The sequence below is a fragment of the Rhinopithecus bieti genome, unplaced genomic scaffold, assembly GCF_001698545.2.
Source record: "Rhinopithecus bieti isolate Rb0 unplaced genomic scaffold, ASM169854v2 scaffold_65209, whole genome shotgun sequence".
Lineage (NCBI taxonomy): Eukaryota > Metazoa > Chordata > Mammalia > Primates > Cercopithecidae > Rhinopithecus > Rhinopithecus bieti.
Window position 1 is genome coordinate 640,877 of NW_016826229.1, and position 17,319 is coordinate 658,195.

At 36.7% G+C, this 17,319-nt stretch overlaps 1 protein-coding gene across 1 annotated transcript in view; it reads left to right on the plus strand.

Moving 5' to 3' along the window:
• Positions 1-17,319, plus strand: part of ITGA1 (integrin subunit alpha 1) — a 178,435-nt gene that overhangs the window by 60,954 nt on the left and 100,162 nt on the right. Inside the window, exon 2 of the mRNA XM_017863360.1 lies at positions 5,746-5,866. Within this exon, the coding sequence (XP_017718849.1) occupies positions 5,746-5,866 (121 nt within the window). The remainder of the gene's footprint in view (positions 1-5,745; positions 5,867-17,319) is intronic.

Sequence of the window (17,319 nt, forward strand, 5' to 3'; positions counted from 1 at the left end):
GCTCTGTCGCCCAGGCTGGAGTGCAGTGGCCGGATCTCAGCTCACTGCAAGCTCCGCCTCCCGGGTTTACGCCATTCTCCTGCCTCAGCCTCCCGAGTAGCTGGGACTACAGGCGCCCGCCACCTCGCCCGGCTAGTTTTTTGTATTTTTTTTTAGTAGAGACGGGGTTTCACCGTGTTAGCCAGGATGGTCTCCATCTCCTGACCTCGTGATCCACCCGTCTCGGCCTCCCAAAGTGCTGGGATTACAGGCTTGAGCCACCGCGCCCGGCCGATTTCTTCTATTTCTAAATAGGATAAACATATGTAGGAAGTTTGAAATAAAGCAATAGCATTTTAATACATTACCTTGTCATCATTTATTTGATACCCTCTTTCCTTGGCTTGAAATTTGCAATATTCAGAATTGCATTCATTGTTGAATATTCCCATCTGGATATTACTAGATTGAGATTCAGTCTGACCCACCTGGTCCAAAGACAGACTTTCTTTATTAAGAAGCCAACAACTAATCAGGCTACGGTAACACTTCTTGGAACTCAAGGATGCGTACAAGAGGGTGGCTTCCTTCCATCTGTCAACAGCCTCTGTCACCTCCATTTACCCTTTTTCTGCCAGTCCTATTGTCAAATACTCCAGAGCTACAAGATGATTAAGAGCCATCATGAGCCTTTTGAGGATTGTTGTGAGCTGGGTTGTTATTTTTACTTTTAGTTTTATTAATCAGACCAACTCAATAGCACCCTAGTTACAGAAATCCTATGATTTGGCCTCATAAGATCAATGTTGAAATCTTGCCTCTGCCATTAATGCAGGCTGGCTTTTGGCAAATCACTCAACCTATCTGAGCTTCAGTTTCCTAATATACAAAAAGAGGGGAATGTCTGCTGTCCTGCCTCACCTCCACAAATGATTGAATAGCTCAATATCATTACGGTTATTATTATTATTATGCTATTATATTTTAAAATGTTTGTAAGCAGAAAGTACTGTAGAGATGTAGGTTGCTTCTCCCTCTTTCTCATTTAGTTTTCTTACATATCAAATTCCATCCTAGTTACTAAAGGAATTGCTCATAATTTATTTTTATAAGAGATACCCTTCAATACCAGCAATTTCATCTTTCCCTTTTGTTTTTAACACTTACATATATCACATATATAACCATATTTGAATGGGAGCAAGTCTTTTCATTTCTTTTCTACCTAGACCTATAAGTTGTAGCTGAAGTCTTTCAAGAAGTTAGATCTGGAGCTCTGTGGCCAGGACTTCTCTCCTTACCCAGCCTTTCCACTCATTCCTCAAATCCTTTCCAGCCCATTGCTATTGTAGAAAAGTCTCCTCCCCAAATTTGCCTCTCAGGAGATGCAGTTATGCGGACTAATATGTGGCTGTCTTCTAAGCTCAGCCTCATATCACTTTGCACTAGCCCTTTCTAGTTTTAGGCCTAAGATGTAAAAATTGAATTAATATGAATATTGGTTACTACTTTGGACTTGGAAGCCTGTGGAAATGTGGGTACATTTGTCTGCCTTCCCAAGCTTTCTTCTCCTTGTTTGCAGAATGATGATAATAATGGTATTTAATTATAGAGTTGCTGGCAAATTAAATGAGAGTAACACCTGGTCAGTACACAATATAGTTATTATTTGCAAGGGGAAAAAATACTGGTTTTCAATTGCTGGTACATGTGAAATCATAATTTACTTTTGACATCTGTCTTATCTATGTTTATTTCCCATTATTTTTTGTATTTTTTCTATGTTGTCTCTGAAGCCACCTCTGTGTTTTGCTTTTTTGGGGGTGGAAGCAGAGGCTCGGTTGTGAATAAGTACAATTTTTCTTTACTTCTGGTACATAAAGTTCTGAATAGTATAGTATAACAAAATGCACATTGAACTAAAAGTTATGAAAGGCTGCTTTTACTGTTTACTCACTCTTTTAAATCAAAAGAACTAGATGTAAACTATTTTGTTTATGTCATCTCCTGTTCTTCAGGCTCTTTGGAGCCTCAGAAAACATAAAAGAGTTTGATTTACAATCATTTTGGGCAAATTGCCTGTAGAACTCTAAGGACAGGAAATGAAAAAAGAAGTACAGCACACACCCCCGGGCATTCCACACAACATGTAGAATAAACAAACAGGCCCAAAAAGGAAACCAAAACTGCTTGGTCTTACGTTGAGGAGGGGTACCACAAATGGCTTTTGGAGAAAATGTACTAAAGATATGACATGCTAGAAAAATCCTTCAAGGGGGTGAAATTGACCCTGATTAAAGAGTATCCTTTTCCCCTTTTCTCTACAGCATAGTGAGTATTTTTTATTTAGGTTACCTGTATTAACATTATGAAAAAGAGATACCACGTTACAGAGCTGTGCTTCTCAAACCTTAATAGGCATGATTGCCCTGGGGATCTCGTGGAAGCGTAGGTAGTGATTCAGGGAATCTGGATAGGGCCTGAGGTTCTGCATTATTCACAAGCTTTCAGGCAATGCAGATTCTGCTGGTTTATGAGCCATGGTTGGTTTTCAGTCATCTTCTTCAACAAAATAATTGGTGGTGATGTTCTGGTCTTCATCTGTTCAAGAGTGGTTTTCAACTGGGGACAATTTTGGCCTCATGGGAATTTGGCTGTGTCTGGAGATTTTTGATTATGACAATTCATGAAGTGCTATTGGCTTCATGTGGGTAGGGGCCAAGGATGCTGCTAAACACTCTATAGAATAGGATAGCCCCTGATAACAAGAATTTTCTGACCCATATGTGAATAGTACCAAAGTTGAGAAACCCTGCTACAGAAGTATTATTTTATGCATTTCTTGTATCAAAAAATACTTTGTTGAAATTGTTCAAAAAATAAATACACAAAACCTATGAGCAAAGAATAGGAGCATCTACTACAGTCATGCATCACCTAGTGATGGCGATGTGTTCTGCAAACTGCGTCCTTAGGTGATTTCATCATTGTGCGAATATCATAGAATATATTTACACAAATCTAGATTTTAGAGCTACACATCTAGGCGGTGTATCACCTAAGTTTTCTAGGCTACAGACCTCTACAGGTGGTTACTATACTGTATACTGTAGGCCACGGAAACACAATGATGGCCGGACGCAGTGACTCACACCTGTAATCCCATCACTTTGGGAGGCCAAGGCAGGTAGCTCACTTGAGGCCAGCAGTTTGAGACCAGCCTGGCCAACATGGCAAAATTCAGTCTCTTCTAAAAATATTTAAAAAATTAGCTAAGCATGGTGGCAGGCACCTGTAATCCCAGCTACTTGGGAGGCTGAAGCATGAGAATAGCTTGAAGCCGGGAGACGAGGTTGCAGTGAACAGAGATTGCACCACTGCACTCCAGCCTGCGCAACAGAGTGAGACTCAGCCTTAAAAAAAAAAAAAAAAAAAAAAAAAAAAAAGTAAAATATTAGTGTGTCTAAACATATCTGAACATAGAAAAGGTACACTAAAGCTATTGTATTATAATCTTATGACACCACCATTGTATATGCAATTTGTCATTAACTGAAACATTATGCAGTGCATGACTATTTAGTTTAGAAAGTAAGCAGCATTTAAAACTGTCTTCAAATATATGAAAGACTATTATGCAGAAGATGGTAACCAGCTGTTCTCTATCACCCTTGAAGAATGAACAGGAAATGTACATAAAAGGACCCATGCAATTCACCCGTTCATTTTCTGCTTCCTTCATGCCAGCTAGACAAATCTCTTCATGATCTTGCAACCATATTTGTCCTGACCTGTGACTTAACACTTGCAGAGACCCTCTCAAATCCTGGGTACACATTTTCTTTTCACTGCCAAATCTCATCTCTTTCTCTCTTTAAAAATCTTAGTTGAAAATTTCTATTTCCATAAAATCTTCTTGAACTAAGATGAAATAGTTGCCAGTTCATCTTTAATTAGAGGTGGCATACTTCTTCCTTCAACGTGTTATCTGTCAGTCTGAAAATAAGTTACTGCCCATCTGTGTACAAGGAGTTGTGCGAGATTTTGATAAAGGATTTAAAAAAGTAAGTAAGAGAGTCATTGCTTTTTAGGAATTTTCCAATCTGGGGAGAAAAATCTCACACAGATAACTATATAGTATTCAGTAATTATCTCCATGAGAGGTTTCTTCAAAAGTAAGAAAGGAGGTTTTAGAAGTTTAAAGATTACTTCTAGGTAGGGAGGTCAAGAAAGACTTTACAGATAGATACACAGGTGTATCTTTTTTTGTTTCTTTGATGAATTTATTCTTCAAGGAAAAAGCAGTTACTATTGTCGCCAAAATTTAAAGATTATAAATTAGAGTAGTGTGGACTTAAAGTACATTTATGAAAAAAGTTCATAGTGAGCAAGGGTTAAAATATTAGAGTGATTTAATCCACTCACAATTTATAAGACTAGAAAAGATAATTTTTCAGAATCTATGTGGCTATATGGTGGTTTTAACAAAGGAGACTGAATTTAGTCACCTCTGAATATATCTGATGAGGCTCTATAATTTTATAAGACAGTGCTCTTTGGAAATAATTTTGTTTGTTTGTTTGTTTGTTTTGTTTGAGACAGTCTTTCTCTGTTGCCCAGGTTGGAGTGCAGTGGGACAATCTTGGCTCACTGCAACCTCCGTCTCCCAGGTTCAAGCGGTGCCCCTGCCTCAGCCTCCCGATTAGCTGGGACTACAGGTGTACGCCACCACACCTGGCTAATTTTTGTGTATTTTTAGTAGAGACAGAATTTCATCTTGTTGGCCAGGCTAGCTTCAAACTCCTGACCTTAGGTGATCCACCCACCTCTCAAAGTGCTGGGATTACAGGCATGAGCCATCGTGGCCCCCTGGAAAGAATCCTTAGTTACACTTAGGAGAAGAATATTTTGGAACTTCATAAGTATACTTTAAAATCCAAAACCAAAGCAGGAATTTGGCACCATCCATTTGAGGTGGTGATTCTAGAACTTCTTTAAGAGATAGTCTCACTTACTAAGAGTTTCCACAACCTGTACTGTGAGAAAATTAAAAAGAATTAACCCTCATCAAATATGTAGTATGTGCCAGGCATTGGGTAGACCCTTTAGATATATCATGTGATTTAATCTGGATAACAACTGGTGAATTTATTAACACCAATATTATAAGGAGGCTTCAGAGAATTAGTGTAAGTTCCCATCCAACACTTGATTAAGGAAGGGAAACACAGCAAATCTCAGGCCTGCATGGGAAGCCATCTCTGGGTGGAGAGCATCAGCTTGCCTTTTCCTTTGGAAGCAGCAAGGAGAACATCTATTTTTATAAAGCTTTACATGATTATATGTGCATTCTCTATAGTTGAAATGGGAAAATGAGCTGTTCAGAGTTCACTGATGGCCATGGTTTTCTGCAGGGCTCACTGCTGGCAAACTATCTGCAACTGTATTAGTCATATAAGAATCTGAGTTTCTGCCTGCTCTTTTCCACACATTCTGAAATCCTCAGCTCTAGGAATGGTACAGATATTAAATTAGTATGGAATTTTTTTGAATGTTAGTATTTGTGTTCTTTAAAGTCACTATGTTGATTTACAGTTAGTAATACAGTTAAGAATGGGGACCTTCCTTGAGTTTTCATTCTTTGAGTTTCATTTTTTTTTAATAGAAACAGCTTTTGATGGTAACCTCAACAATGCCTTCCATAACTCAAAACATGACGGAATCTTAGTTAACTTTATGTAACTGGATTTTGTTTTTCCCCTAAAGTTGTTCTACACTGCTGCGTATCATTCAATGTTGATGTGAAAAATTCAATGACTTTCAGTGGCCCAGTGGAAGATATGTTTGGATATACTGTTCAACAATATGAAAACGAAGAAGGAAAATGGTAAGCCCATGAGTTTTGTTGTTGTTTACTTATTTTACAAGGTAATGGGAAATGTTATTTGATTACAGTTTCTTTTATGAACAAAACTTTAACAGAATGAATTATTTATGGTGGAAAATGCAGTCTAGTCATTTGGCAATGGAAGCTAACCTAAAGTAAAAAAAAAAAAAAAAATTCCTTGGCAATATTGGAGGAAGGGATTAGTGATTTTTGTTGATGCCTAGATTGACCTCAAGGAAGTTCTGTATCCAAAAAAGCTATTGTTCCATAATTATGTTCTTTTGGCAAGAATTCTTTAATTGTTCTCATTTCAGAGTAGCTTAAATGCACCTGTTTGAAATCCAGTAGGAAGGATTTGGAGGCAAATGAGATGGTGCTCTGAAAGGGTTAATATCACTTCCGTGAGTTTGGGCTTTACTGATTTATTGAGCTTGGTCTAATGTTTACAATGAACTTTATAGGGTTTCTTGTATCTACCTTCAAACCCTTTAATATTGGTTAAGTTCATTGTAGATATTATTGTTATTATTATTATTTTCAGATGGAGCCTTGCTCTGTCACCCAGGCTGGAGTACAGTGGTGTGATCTCAGCTCACTGCAACCACTGCCTCCTGGGTTCAGGTGATTCTCCTGCCTCAGCCTCCTAGTAGCTGGGATTACAGGCACGCGCCACCATGCCCAGCTAATATTTGTATTTCTAGTAAAGATGGGGTTTCACCACGTTGGTCAGGCTGGTCTTGAATTTTTGACCTCGTGATCCACCTGCCTCGGCCTCCCAAAGTGCTGGGATTACAGGCACAGCTCCTGGCCATAGATATGATTTTTAAAGTATAACTAACTTTTTGAAAATTATGTAAACTGAATATTAGAGCTCTTTTGCTTAATATTTAATAGAATTTTCAGTAAATGCAATTTTTGTTTAATTGGACATTATAGAAAAAAAAGAGCAGTAGCTAGTTAAACTTTAATAACTTAAACTAAACAAGCCTATATTTTAGTAGCTATAATAATAAGCAAAAGAGATTATATCTACTTGGATAACAAGGATCTATGAATCACTATAATTATTTCATTAATAAAATACGTGGATTTTCTGCATTTTGTTTTATCTTTTAGACTTGCTTAATTTGATAATAATGCCCTAAAGACTATAAAAAGTAATGAGTTCTCACATTTTTTAAGTACATTATTTTATGCTAAGTATAAAATAGAATTTGTTGAGATACTTCACTCTTTTATTCTCCTTACATATATCTCAGATAACAAACCTAATGCTAGACGCTAAGTTTTTAAGTTCTCTTTCCCTCCCTCCTATACTCTCCACCCATCCCACCCCCCAGTTTTTAAGGTTAAATGAGTACCACTATCCCTCGAGACACTAACTTTATTCTTTTAGGAATTATACCTTCAATTCAGGTACCTCTGGGAGAGTAATGATGAGTAGACCAACTGGCCAGACTTTGTGCATAAGCTATAATAAACAGAAATGCAGTACATGTTATTCTTCAAAATCTTAACTTTACAAAAACACATAAAAGTTAATTTTCACTAATTACTAATAGTTACACAAATTTTAAAGAGAAATATAGTAAATAGCAAATTTTAAGACTTAAACCACCTACTTAAAATGAAGTGTCCCTTTAGAGATGGTTAAATATTGCTAAAATATTTTACGAAATTCTCATTTTCAGTTTCTGATATGAGAAAACCTATATGTTTTCTTTTCATCCAGTCCTATCTTTGTGATTTTAGAAAAACCTGATGTCAGAAGTCCTTAATTATATGAATGAACCTTAGTAGAGTGAAAAGGGGTTCATATTTCTTTTAGAAGCCTTAGTGCCCCATTTGATCTGTTCAGTCACTGTTTCTCATTATAAGAACCTATCCTATTGTGAGATTTCCACCCTCTAAATTCTACAGTCCCTCTTTTCAAGGCACCAGAAGTCAAAGCAGTGGAAAATTGAGAAACCAGGCCTGAATGAAGCCTTGATGTAATGAGGAATGTCCTTGCTAAGGTCATTCTACCTTTGTAGAAGGTTAAGGTATGGATAAGGAAAAAGGAAGACAGCCAACACCGGGAAAGGAACAAAAGAGTGCATAGATTGGATAGTAAGAGTAAGGTTGCAAGAAGGATGTTGCTAATGGTCTGTCTGAATGAATCTAGACTGGACTGAACCATCAGAATTCTACATGCATTTGTGAAGTAATGTTAATAAGAGATGAGGGACTATGCCTTATATCTTGACTTACCCATAAAACTGAGTTGAATTGTCTCTGAAAATGTTTGTTGGTGGGTTAAGGTTTTTTTATTTAGCCATAGCATAAATGTGGGTCAGTCATCCAACACGTATTTATGTAATACATTTTATGTGTCTGGCATTATGCTAAATTCCATGGGAAATGTTTACATATAAAGCAAATATAAAAGCTTTAACCTAATCAACGACATACATGAAATGCTTAGGAATAGAGAATAGTGCCAACAACCAGTGCAGAATAGACTATAAATTCAACGGGAATTCAAAACAGGAGGAGATGATTCTTGGTTCTTGACTTAAATCTTGAAAGATGACTTAACTTTCAATATGAGAAGAAAAATGTCACTCCAAGCTTGGGAAGCCACAAGAGCAAGGGCCCAGACTTGAGAATAAGTGAGTGTGTTGGTAAGTAAACAGGCCTCATATTGAGATGAAAGAAGAGGAAAGGATGATGGCAGATCTTGAAAGACAAACACAGGAGCTTGGACCTAATATGAGGACATTGAGAAGCCATCGTAAGTTGTCGTTTTATGAAACTTCATTTGGGAAGTTACATATAAATTGGACTGGAGAATGGGGTGCTTGAAAACTGGGAAATATATAGACACTCAAGAACTATAATCTGCTACTTAAAGGATGAGCCTTCAGGCTGTATTAGGGGCAAACAGAAAAAAAAAAGATGTATTCAAGACAAATCAAGATGAATCAGTAAGTCTTGGTGGAAGTTTGGAAATGGTCAGTGAAGGTGTAGGAGAGGTCAGATAGATTCCAAAATTTCTGTGCTCGCTCACTGGGAAGTGGGTTGTCATTGAGAGAGAAAGGGAAATCGACTTATCAGGAAGTGGATAAGTCTGTTTTAAATAGCTTGAGTTCAAGGTGATTTCTAGGTAGTGGGAAACCTCAAACTGGAATATAGGTAAGAGGGAGAAGTTAATGTGTTAGTGGAAATGCCTAGAAAACAAAGACTGATTTTGCAGCCCACTTGTAACCCTGGGCACTACCCCACATCTAGCATGAGGCCTTATACATAATATGCACTCAATCATTATTTGTTGGCTGAACAACTAAATCTAGTTTGACACTTTGTTATCATCAATTAAAAAAAAAAAAAAAAAGCTCCTTAAAAAATAAAGTTGAATGTGGCTCTCCTAGGGAAATGAAACTACTTAGGACCAGAGCTGTAATACATTTCATCTCTACACTCAGCCTTGTGCCTTTTTCTTCATTAGAACTATATTTAAAAGTAAATGTTGTTAAAACCTATTTTTGTGGTAGGTACCAGACTTTACATATTAATATGTGTGAGTTTGTAAGCATTTGAATGTCGATGATATCAGAAACCTAAATCTCACGCTGACATTTATTATTTACAATGATTTTAGGGAAAAGTTGTGAAAAATCAGAGCAACCAATAAGATGTGGGCAATTGAATTTAAAAGTAAGCAAATTACAAATACCTAAATTTCCAAACTTTTAAAGATGGCATGGTAGCATCATATTGTTCTAAAGAGATCTGGGATCCAGTAGTGCAAAATAAATGTAGAAACATGTTTGGATGTTCTGTAAGTGCTTATAAAATCAGATACATTGCAGACTTACTTCAAGAAATGCACCACAGAATAATTGACATATTTGGAGGAACATGGATTTTGTTATTTAATTATCTCTAGAGGTAGGCACCTTCATAAGTCATATTTACTGCTCATGCTTTTGAATTTCATAACCTCAGATTAAAAAAAAATTCATCCTGACCCATCTTACATTGTGGCTATAGTATACCTATAGAAGGAGCACTTGTTGGCCCATGACAAGTACAGTCTGTGTATTTGAAAACATAGCTTTAATTCTTACGAAAGAAATATAAGTTAACAGAAAAGGTAGCCTTATGTCCTCTTTGCTGTTCAGAAGTTTGCTGTGAAGTATAATTTATATCTTTGGCTCGGAAGCCACATGCTTTCTCAGTAGCAGAACACATCATACATCTGTTTAAGATCAGTCGTTGTTCATTATGTTTAGCATGAGCTGGAGCATCCAAGTAATTGTAATGTGGTTCAGAAGAATTCAGAAAGAACATAATTGCCTTCATAATTTTGCTTTGAGGAAAAGAAATTCAAACATGCTCAGCACAGCACAAGCCTTCCAGATTTCCAGATTTAGTGGTAAACATCAGCATGGCCAAGTCTCAGCTGAATGGGAAAATGTGAGAGGTCTGTTTGGGGCTTTCCACTCTAATCTGTTGCTGCTTTGCTTCATTCCTTCCAGCATGTATGCCTACCCTTTTAATTGCCCTTCAAGCAAACTTTCTTGGGGGCTTCAGTGATTTCGCTGGACCTGTCTGAACGCAAAGTAGATTTTCAGGATCCATCCTTGCCAACCTTCAACCCAATGTTTATCTTGACCTCATGCCTTTTCCCTAGAGGACACTGCTTTATGCCAGGTCAGGGTACCAATGGACTCATGTGATTGATGCCCTATTCCCAATATGTCTGTACTGTAAAAGAAAAGAAGAATCCTGGCTGATATGGAGCTATTCCAGACTGGGGAGGAGAGACATTTTAAGGGTTTACACAATTTTCTGTTACAGATTTTAATATGCTTATTTTACATTGCTTCTATGCCTTTTGAGGTTGAAATTTCCTCATTGCCAAACTTGTCATTTCTTTGGCTCCCTTCTTTTCCACCCCTCCATCTTTTATGAGCAAATCACTGCAGTTGATGGGGTCACCGTGTAAGTTTCATTCTCTCAGACGAAAAAATGCTTATTCCATTTATTTAAAAAGAAACAGGCGAGCAGAATTTGCTTGGCATTCTGAGAGTGACTTTGGCTTGATCTATGTATTAGACATCAAGGTAAAGTTAGGTGAAAAGGATGTTAATGAAATAATGTAAATATAAGACACTCTTCTCCAAGAAACTATCTTTTACAGGGAATAAAACATAAATATGAAGCAGAGACATCAGACACCAGCTACTCTTCAAATAAATGTAATAATGGGCATAATAACAAGATGACTATTGTGAATAGCAAATATTTCTGCTTACTAAATATTATTATAATTATAGCTTATTCATGGAGAAATACGTTTCTCTCACTTTGATGATCCTTGAGTTGATCAGATGTTTCTCCAGAAATCAGTAATGATATCCATAACATGTTTTGATCCCGTTAATCTGCATACAGGTCATTGCAAAAATGCCATATAAAAAGCAAGATCTAATAGAAATAAAATATAATAAGTTAAAACTAACTTGCATTAAATTTTAGAATAATGATACTCATAGTTTATAAAACAATGTGCCTGGGCCTTCACATTGACCCTGTGGGTTTGGGTGGATATCATTGTTATCATCTGTATTTTCTAGACAGGAAACTGAGACAGAGAATGAATGTTCAAAGGTTTAATATAGCAAGTATGTCACGGGATCAGGATATGGAACACCAGCCTTCTGACTTTTCAGTCAATTGTCTACCTCTAGCAATAAGGATTCTCTAGCTCTTTGACCTGGAGAAATGCCTTTGGTGTCACTCAAAGGCATGAATAGCATCCCACTTATGCAGAATATATATCCTCTAAAATGGAAAAAAAGATTTTGCAATCCAGATCTCTTGGCTGGTCACATAAGTGTAAATTCCCTCGTCTGCCTTATTCAGATTCTTAAGTACTTGACACAGTCGTTAATTCATTCATTCAATAGATATTTATTGAATGCCTATTTTTTGCTTGGTACTAGTATGGGCACTAAGATGTGTTAGTGAACAAAATAGAGAAACAAATCCCTACCGTTGTGGAGCTTATATTCTTTTAGGGAATAGAGAACAGAAAATAAATAATGAAGTTAATAAACAGGTAGTTTACATCAAATGCTAGAATAGGATCAGTGTTGTGAGAAAAAATTGAGCAAGATAATAGATTGAGAATGCTGGAGATTCCTGAAATTCTATAAACCCTATGCTGATACTTTTCTAGGATCTTGTTATTTTGATGCAGTTTGAGAAAAGTGAGGCTTACTTAGGATTAAAGTGGTAAGATACATGTACTTTCAAGCTTGTTATTAAAAGTTTCATGTTTGTTTTCAGAGAAAACAGATACTAGGAAAATACAGAAAATTAGCAGTCCTATGATCTGCTACCCTAGTCTTTATTGTTGGTCCCAACTCCCAAATTCCCTGTCTCAATCCTGGGCTCCTATACTCTACCACTTTCTGAGTGCTCACTCCACAGTCTTCACTTATCTCACAATATGCAATAGGCTGTGGTTGAGATTGCTGTATCAGGTCAGTTTCCAATTATCACCATACTCTAAGTGCTTTCTCTTGCCCTAGAGGTCAAACATAAACTCCAGATCTTTTCCTTCAAAGCTAAATTCTTGCCAAATCTCAAGCTCCCTGTTCCTGTGTATAAGCAAGCTTTATCCTGAGTTCTAGCCACCCATACTTTCTCATTATCTTCCGTTTTCAATCTTCATTCTCCTGTCTCCACACTTTTCCCTGAGCTATCCATATCTCCCTTTCCTTCTGCCTTACAATCCACAATAGCTCTCCTATTAGCATGCTCTACAAGCTATCAGTTTTATAACTGATTTTCATCAGTTATCCTAGATTTTTCCCCACTTGATATTACATGTTTTCCAACTAGTGAGTCAATTCTTCTCTACAAACTTGCATTTGTTTTAGTCAGATGATGGAATCTTAGAATTGGAAAGGACTTTGAGGGCCTACCTCCCATCCACTATTAAAACCATTTTCCGAAACATCCATGGCCAGCTGCAACCCACCTCATCTTGACCAGAGGAGCTGCCTGACAGATCTACATATGCCTTATCATTTTAAATCTACATTGCTCTCCGCAAGCCCAGCACCCCTCTACCTCTTCCCTAAATCTTACTAGGTGACTGCAGCTACTATTTTCCAAAGAAGAAAAAGAGAGAGAGAGACAGAGAGAGAGAAGCTACTAGGTCAAAATTTAATCCTCACTTCCTGTTTCAGTTAACTATTGCTGCATAATAAATCATTCCAATACTTAGTGACTTAAATCAGCAATGGTCTATAATTTCTCAAGATTTCTGAGGATTGAATGGGCATTCCCCTATTGCCTGGGCTCATCATCTGGTCCCTCAACTGCGGCTGGAGTGTCCAAGCTGGCTTTCCTCACATGTCTGGAAGTTCCTGCTGTCAGCTAAAGCACCGATTCTGTTCCATGTGGCCTCTTATCCTCTATTAAGCAACACTGGGCTTCTTCATATCATGATGTTCTCAGATTTCAAAAACAGGTAAAATGGAATCTATAAAGGCCTTTTAAGGCCTAGCCTTAGAAGTCATAGTATCATTTGTGCTGTATTCTATTTATCAAAACAAATCCTCGATTCAATGGGTGGAAAAACAGATTCTACCTCATGAAATAATAAAAGTCAAAGTCATGTTGCAAAAATGTACACAATTCCAAACCATCAACCACCCTTGCAAACTGCTCAATACTGGGTCGCACAGAGTGCTGCCTAGGAAATGGTCGCTCTTCTTCATTTTTAAGACAAACCTCTCTTTCTGGATCCACCCTGTCTACCTGCTCAGAGATTCTACTCCCTCTCCTCCGAAATCAGGGTTTTTCTTGTTACTGGTTCTTTCTTGCCATCATTTAGCCATATACAGGTTGCCTCCATGATAAATTTAGACACACCTCAAGATGGTTTGTCATTGCCCCCCCAAATAAAAGCCACATTTATTAACACTGCCCATCTCCCTCATTTTTAGCCAAGTTACTTGAAATGAAATTTGCCACAAACATATACCTCTCATTCTTGCCTCCTATTCTTTATATTATTTCCTTCTTTGGTTTCTGTGACACCACTGTTTTCTGAGTTTTGCTCCCTCTCTGATTGCTGTTACCTAGTTTTCTTCCTTTGTTCATTGAAACCTTAAGTGTTATTTCACCTTCAGATGTCAGCATTTTATGCTCTTCTCACTATATTTCGAGGTGGTAATATTTACTTTTAGGGCCTCAACCATGCTCATATCATGCTCATACATGTTCCACATGGTTTCTGAGATGTTCCCCAGCAAGACTGAGTCCACTTGCCTACAGGAGTAACTCATTATCAGTGCATCCTTTCTTGGCCTTTCTTCCTTCCCCCTGTTCTTTTCCCCATCTCCACACTTATGCATATTTGGAATTGTCCCCAAAAAACTTAGCTGTAACAAAGTTTTTTGCCTTGGATCTACGTTTGGAGAAACCAGAACTAAGACAGCTTATATCCTGAATATTTATAGAGTTAGTCCTTCCATCCTCTGTACTTCCTGAATTCAAATCCTCATCTGGATTACTTTAGGAATTCGTGTCTTGTCCTTTGACTCTGATTTTGTTCCTCTTCAATTTACTCATGACACTTCAAGCAAATAAGCTTTGTAAATCAAAAGGTGATCATGTTATACCCCTTTTTAATAGCTTCAGTGGTTCCCAACTTCCCCCTACATAGAATAAAGCCGAAGATCTTAAAGCTGACTATGAGAACATTCATGATCTGGACTCGTTTTACCTCTCTAGACTCAACTTCTACTGCAGCTATACTGAGCTACTTGGCATTTATCAAAGGAGTGGTGTTCTTCTTACTTCAAATACTTTGCTGAAGTTGCATCAAGTTCAGACCTATTCAGTATTGCAATAGTACATGTATAGTTGTGCTTCTCTCTCTAAGTTATAAGCAAACTAAAAATTGTGTTTTATACACTTTTATGTCGTTTTATATCCTCAAGACCTGGCATAAATGCCCAGCATGTAAAATGTTGTTAATGAATATTAATTACTCTAGCCTCAAATTAAATACTTTCTATAATTGTAGGATCATTTTTTTCTCTAAACTGTTTTTAACTATAAAACTAATTTATTCCATTACATATTTTAAAACTGAAAATATTAGGAAAAATAATCATAGCCTCATTAATGTAATTTGTTATATTCTTGATGTATTCCTGATTAATCTTTTAACATACATGTTAGTTGCTTAATCATCTGAAATAAATATGTAATAATAATAATAAAAAGAACTAACATTTAGACAGCACATACTATAACCCAAATACTGTTCTAAGCATTTTATATACATTAACTTATTTATTTTTTTGATGATCCTCTGAAATGATCTCCATTTTATAGATTAAAAAACTAAATCACAGACAGGGTAATTGACTTGTCCTAAGCCATACAGCTAAGTAAATGGTAAAGCCATAATTTGAACTCATATAGACTGGCACCAAAGTTCATGCCATATTTCATGGAGAAAATTGAATTATTTAATACACAGAAAGCACTTAGAACAGGGCCTAACACACGGTATAAATTCAATAAAGCCTAGCTGTTATTATCAGTGGTAGTATAATGAACATAATAATTTGGTATCTTTCAGCTTAAATTAGGGCACAGATTTTTACTTAGTTAGATAAATTTTCACTCTGAGTTTGATCATAAATAATTTTTCATCCTACCATACAATGAATGTACAATATGCTATAGAATGATCCTGTAATAATTAGTTTTTATTTACCATATTTCTTTTACTCTTTCATAATTATATATAATACCATGAGCATTATCTTTGTGCATTAACCTTTTTCCCTCTTATTTTAGGTCATTTTATTTAGGATAGTTTCCCAGAAGTAAAAATTATGTATTAAGGGGTTTGAACATTTTTGTAGTTCTTTATACACATCAGAAATTGCTCACCAAAGGCATTATATTAAAACTATGTTTTAGAGTCTCAGTAGCTTAATATTTACAATTGTTTTATTAAACTTATTTTCATTAATACTAGTATGCCTACAGCGCCTACACAAAATAAATCCCATTTCTTTTCAATATGACAGACTTTCAAATCTTTAAATTTTCAAAATGTATGCCTAATCCATTTGTACCTCAGTGCAACTTCTCAGTTTTTCTGCAGACATTCTTTCTCCATGCCAAACATCCCTAACTTTCCCAGCATCTTTTGTCTGATAAATTTACCAGACTCCTAACTATCTGAGTCATAGTCTCCTAAATACATTCCATTGTGCCTATGTCCCTCTTAATTTAGATATTTCAGACATGGCCTGACCAGCACAGAACACGGGGGGGCTATCACTGCTTGACCAGGGCATCTATTTCCAGCACTGCAGACTAAAGTCACATTAGCATTTTTGGCACTAAAATACGCTGTTGCTCATGTTTATGTGCTGTCATCTAAATCCTCCACGCCTTTTTCACATGAACTCCCATTAAGTGAGGGCTCCCACATCCTGCACTGATATAAATAATAGTATGCAGTTGTTATTTATGTAGGTTATTTATGTAGGTTCTAAGTAAACTTTAGTTTATTTGTATTTATTGTTCCAGAATGTTGAAATTCATCTGAATTCCCAAGTATGTATATTGATAAACTTGATAAGCATTTTTTTCTTGCTCTGTCTTATGGTGCTGATTGATAAGTATATTTATACTTTCTATATCTTCACTAAAGTCATTAATAAAGTTGTAACCTGGCTGGCATGGTGGCTCACTCCTGTAATCCCAGTACTTTAGGAGGCCAAGGTGGGCGGATCACGTGGTCAAGAGACCGAGACCATCCTGGCCAACATGGTGAAACCCTGTCTCTACTAAAAATACAAAAAATAGCCAGGTGTGGTGGTGTGCACCTGTAGTCCCAGCTACTTGGGAGGCTGAGGCAGGAGAATCGCTTGAACCCGGGAGGCGGAGGTTGTAGTGAGCAGAGATCATGCCACTGAACTCCAGCCTGGCAACAGAGCGAGACTCCCTCTCAAAAAAAAAAAGTAATTAATTAATTAAAAAATAAATAAAATTGTAATCTAACACAATCCCAAGTACAAAATCTCATATTACGTAATTACAGTCCTTTGGTTGCTAGCAGTCAGAGTTTTTGGATATGGCTACTTGGCCAGCAGTAAGTCAGCAACAGTGGATTCACCTTAGTATCTTACTATTTACTTCAATTCATTCGATTCCTGAAGATATCATGGTTGACTTAAATGACTTGTTGGAACTAAAATCAGTTGTGATTATATATTTTTTCCATTAATTACTATTAGAATGGTTTTATAATTCTGTTTAAAAGGAAAGTAATTGATTTTAACCTGGATCTCATAAACTATCCTTATTTTCTAAGCAATTATAAACTAGCACATGCTAATATTAAATCTTATGATGATCCA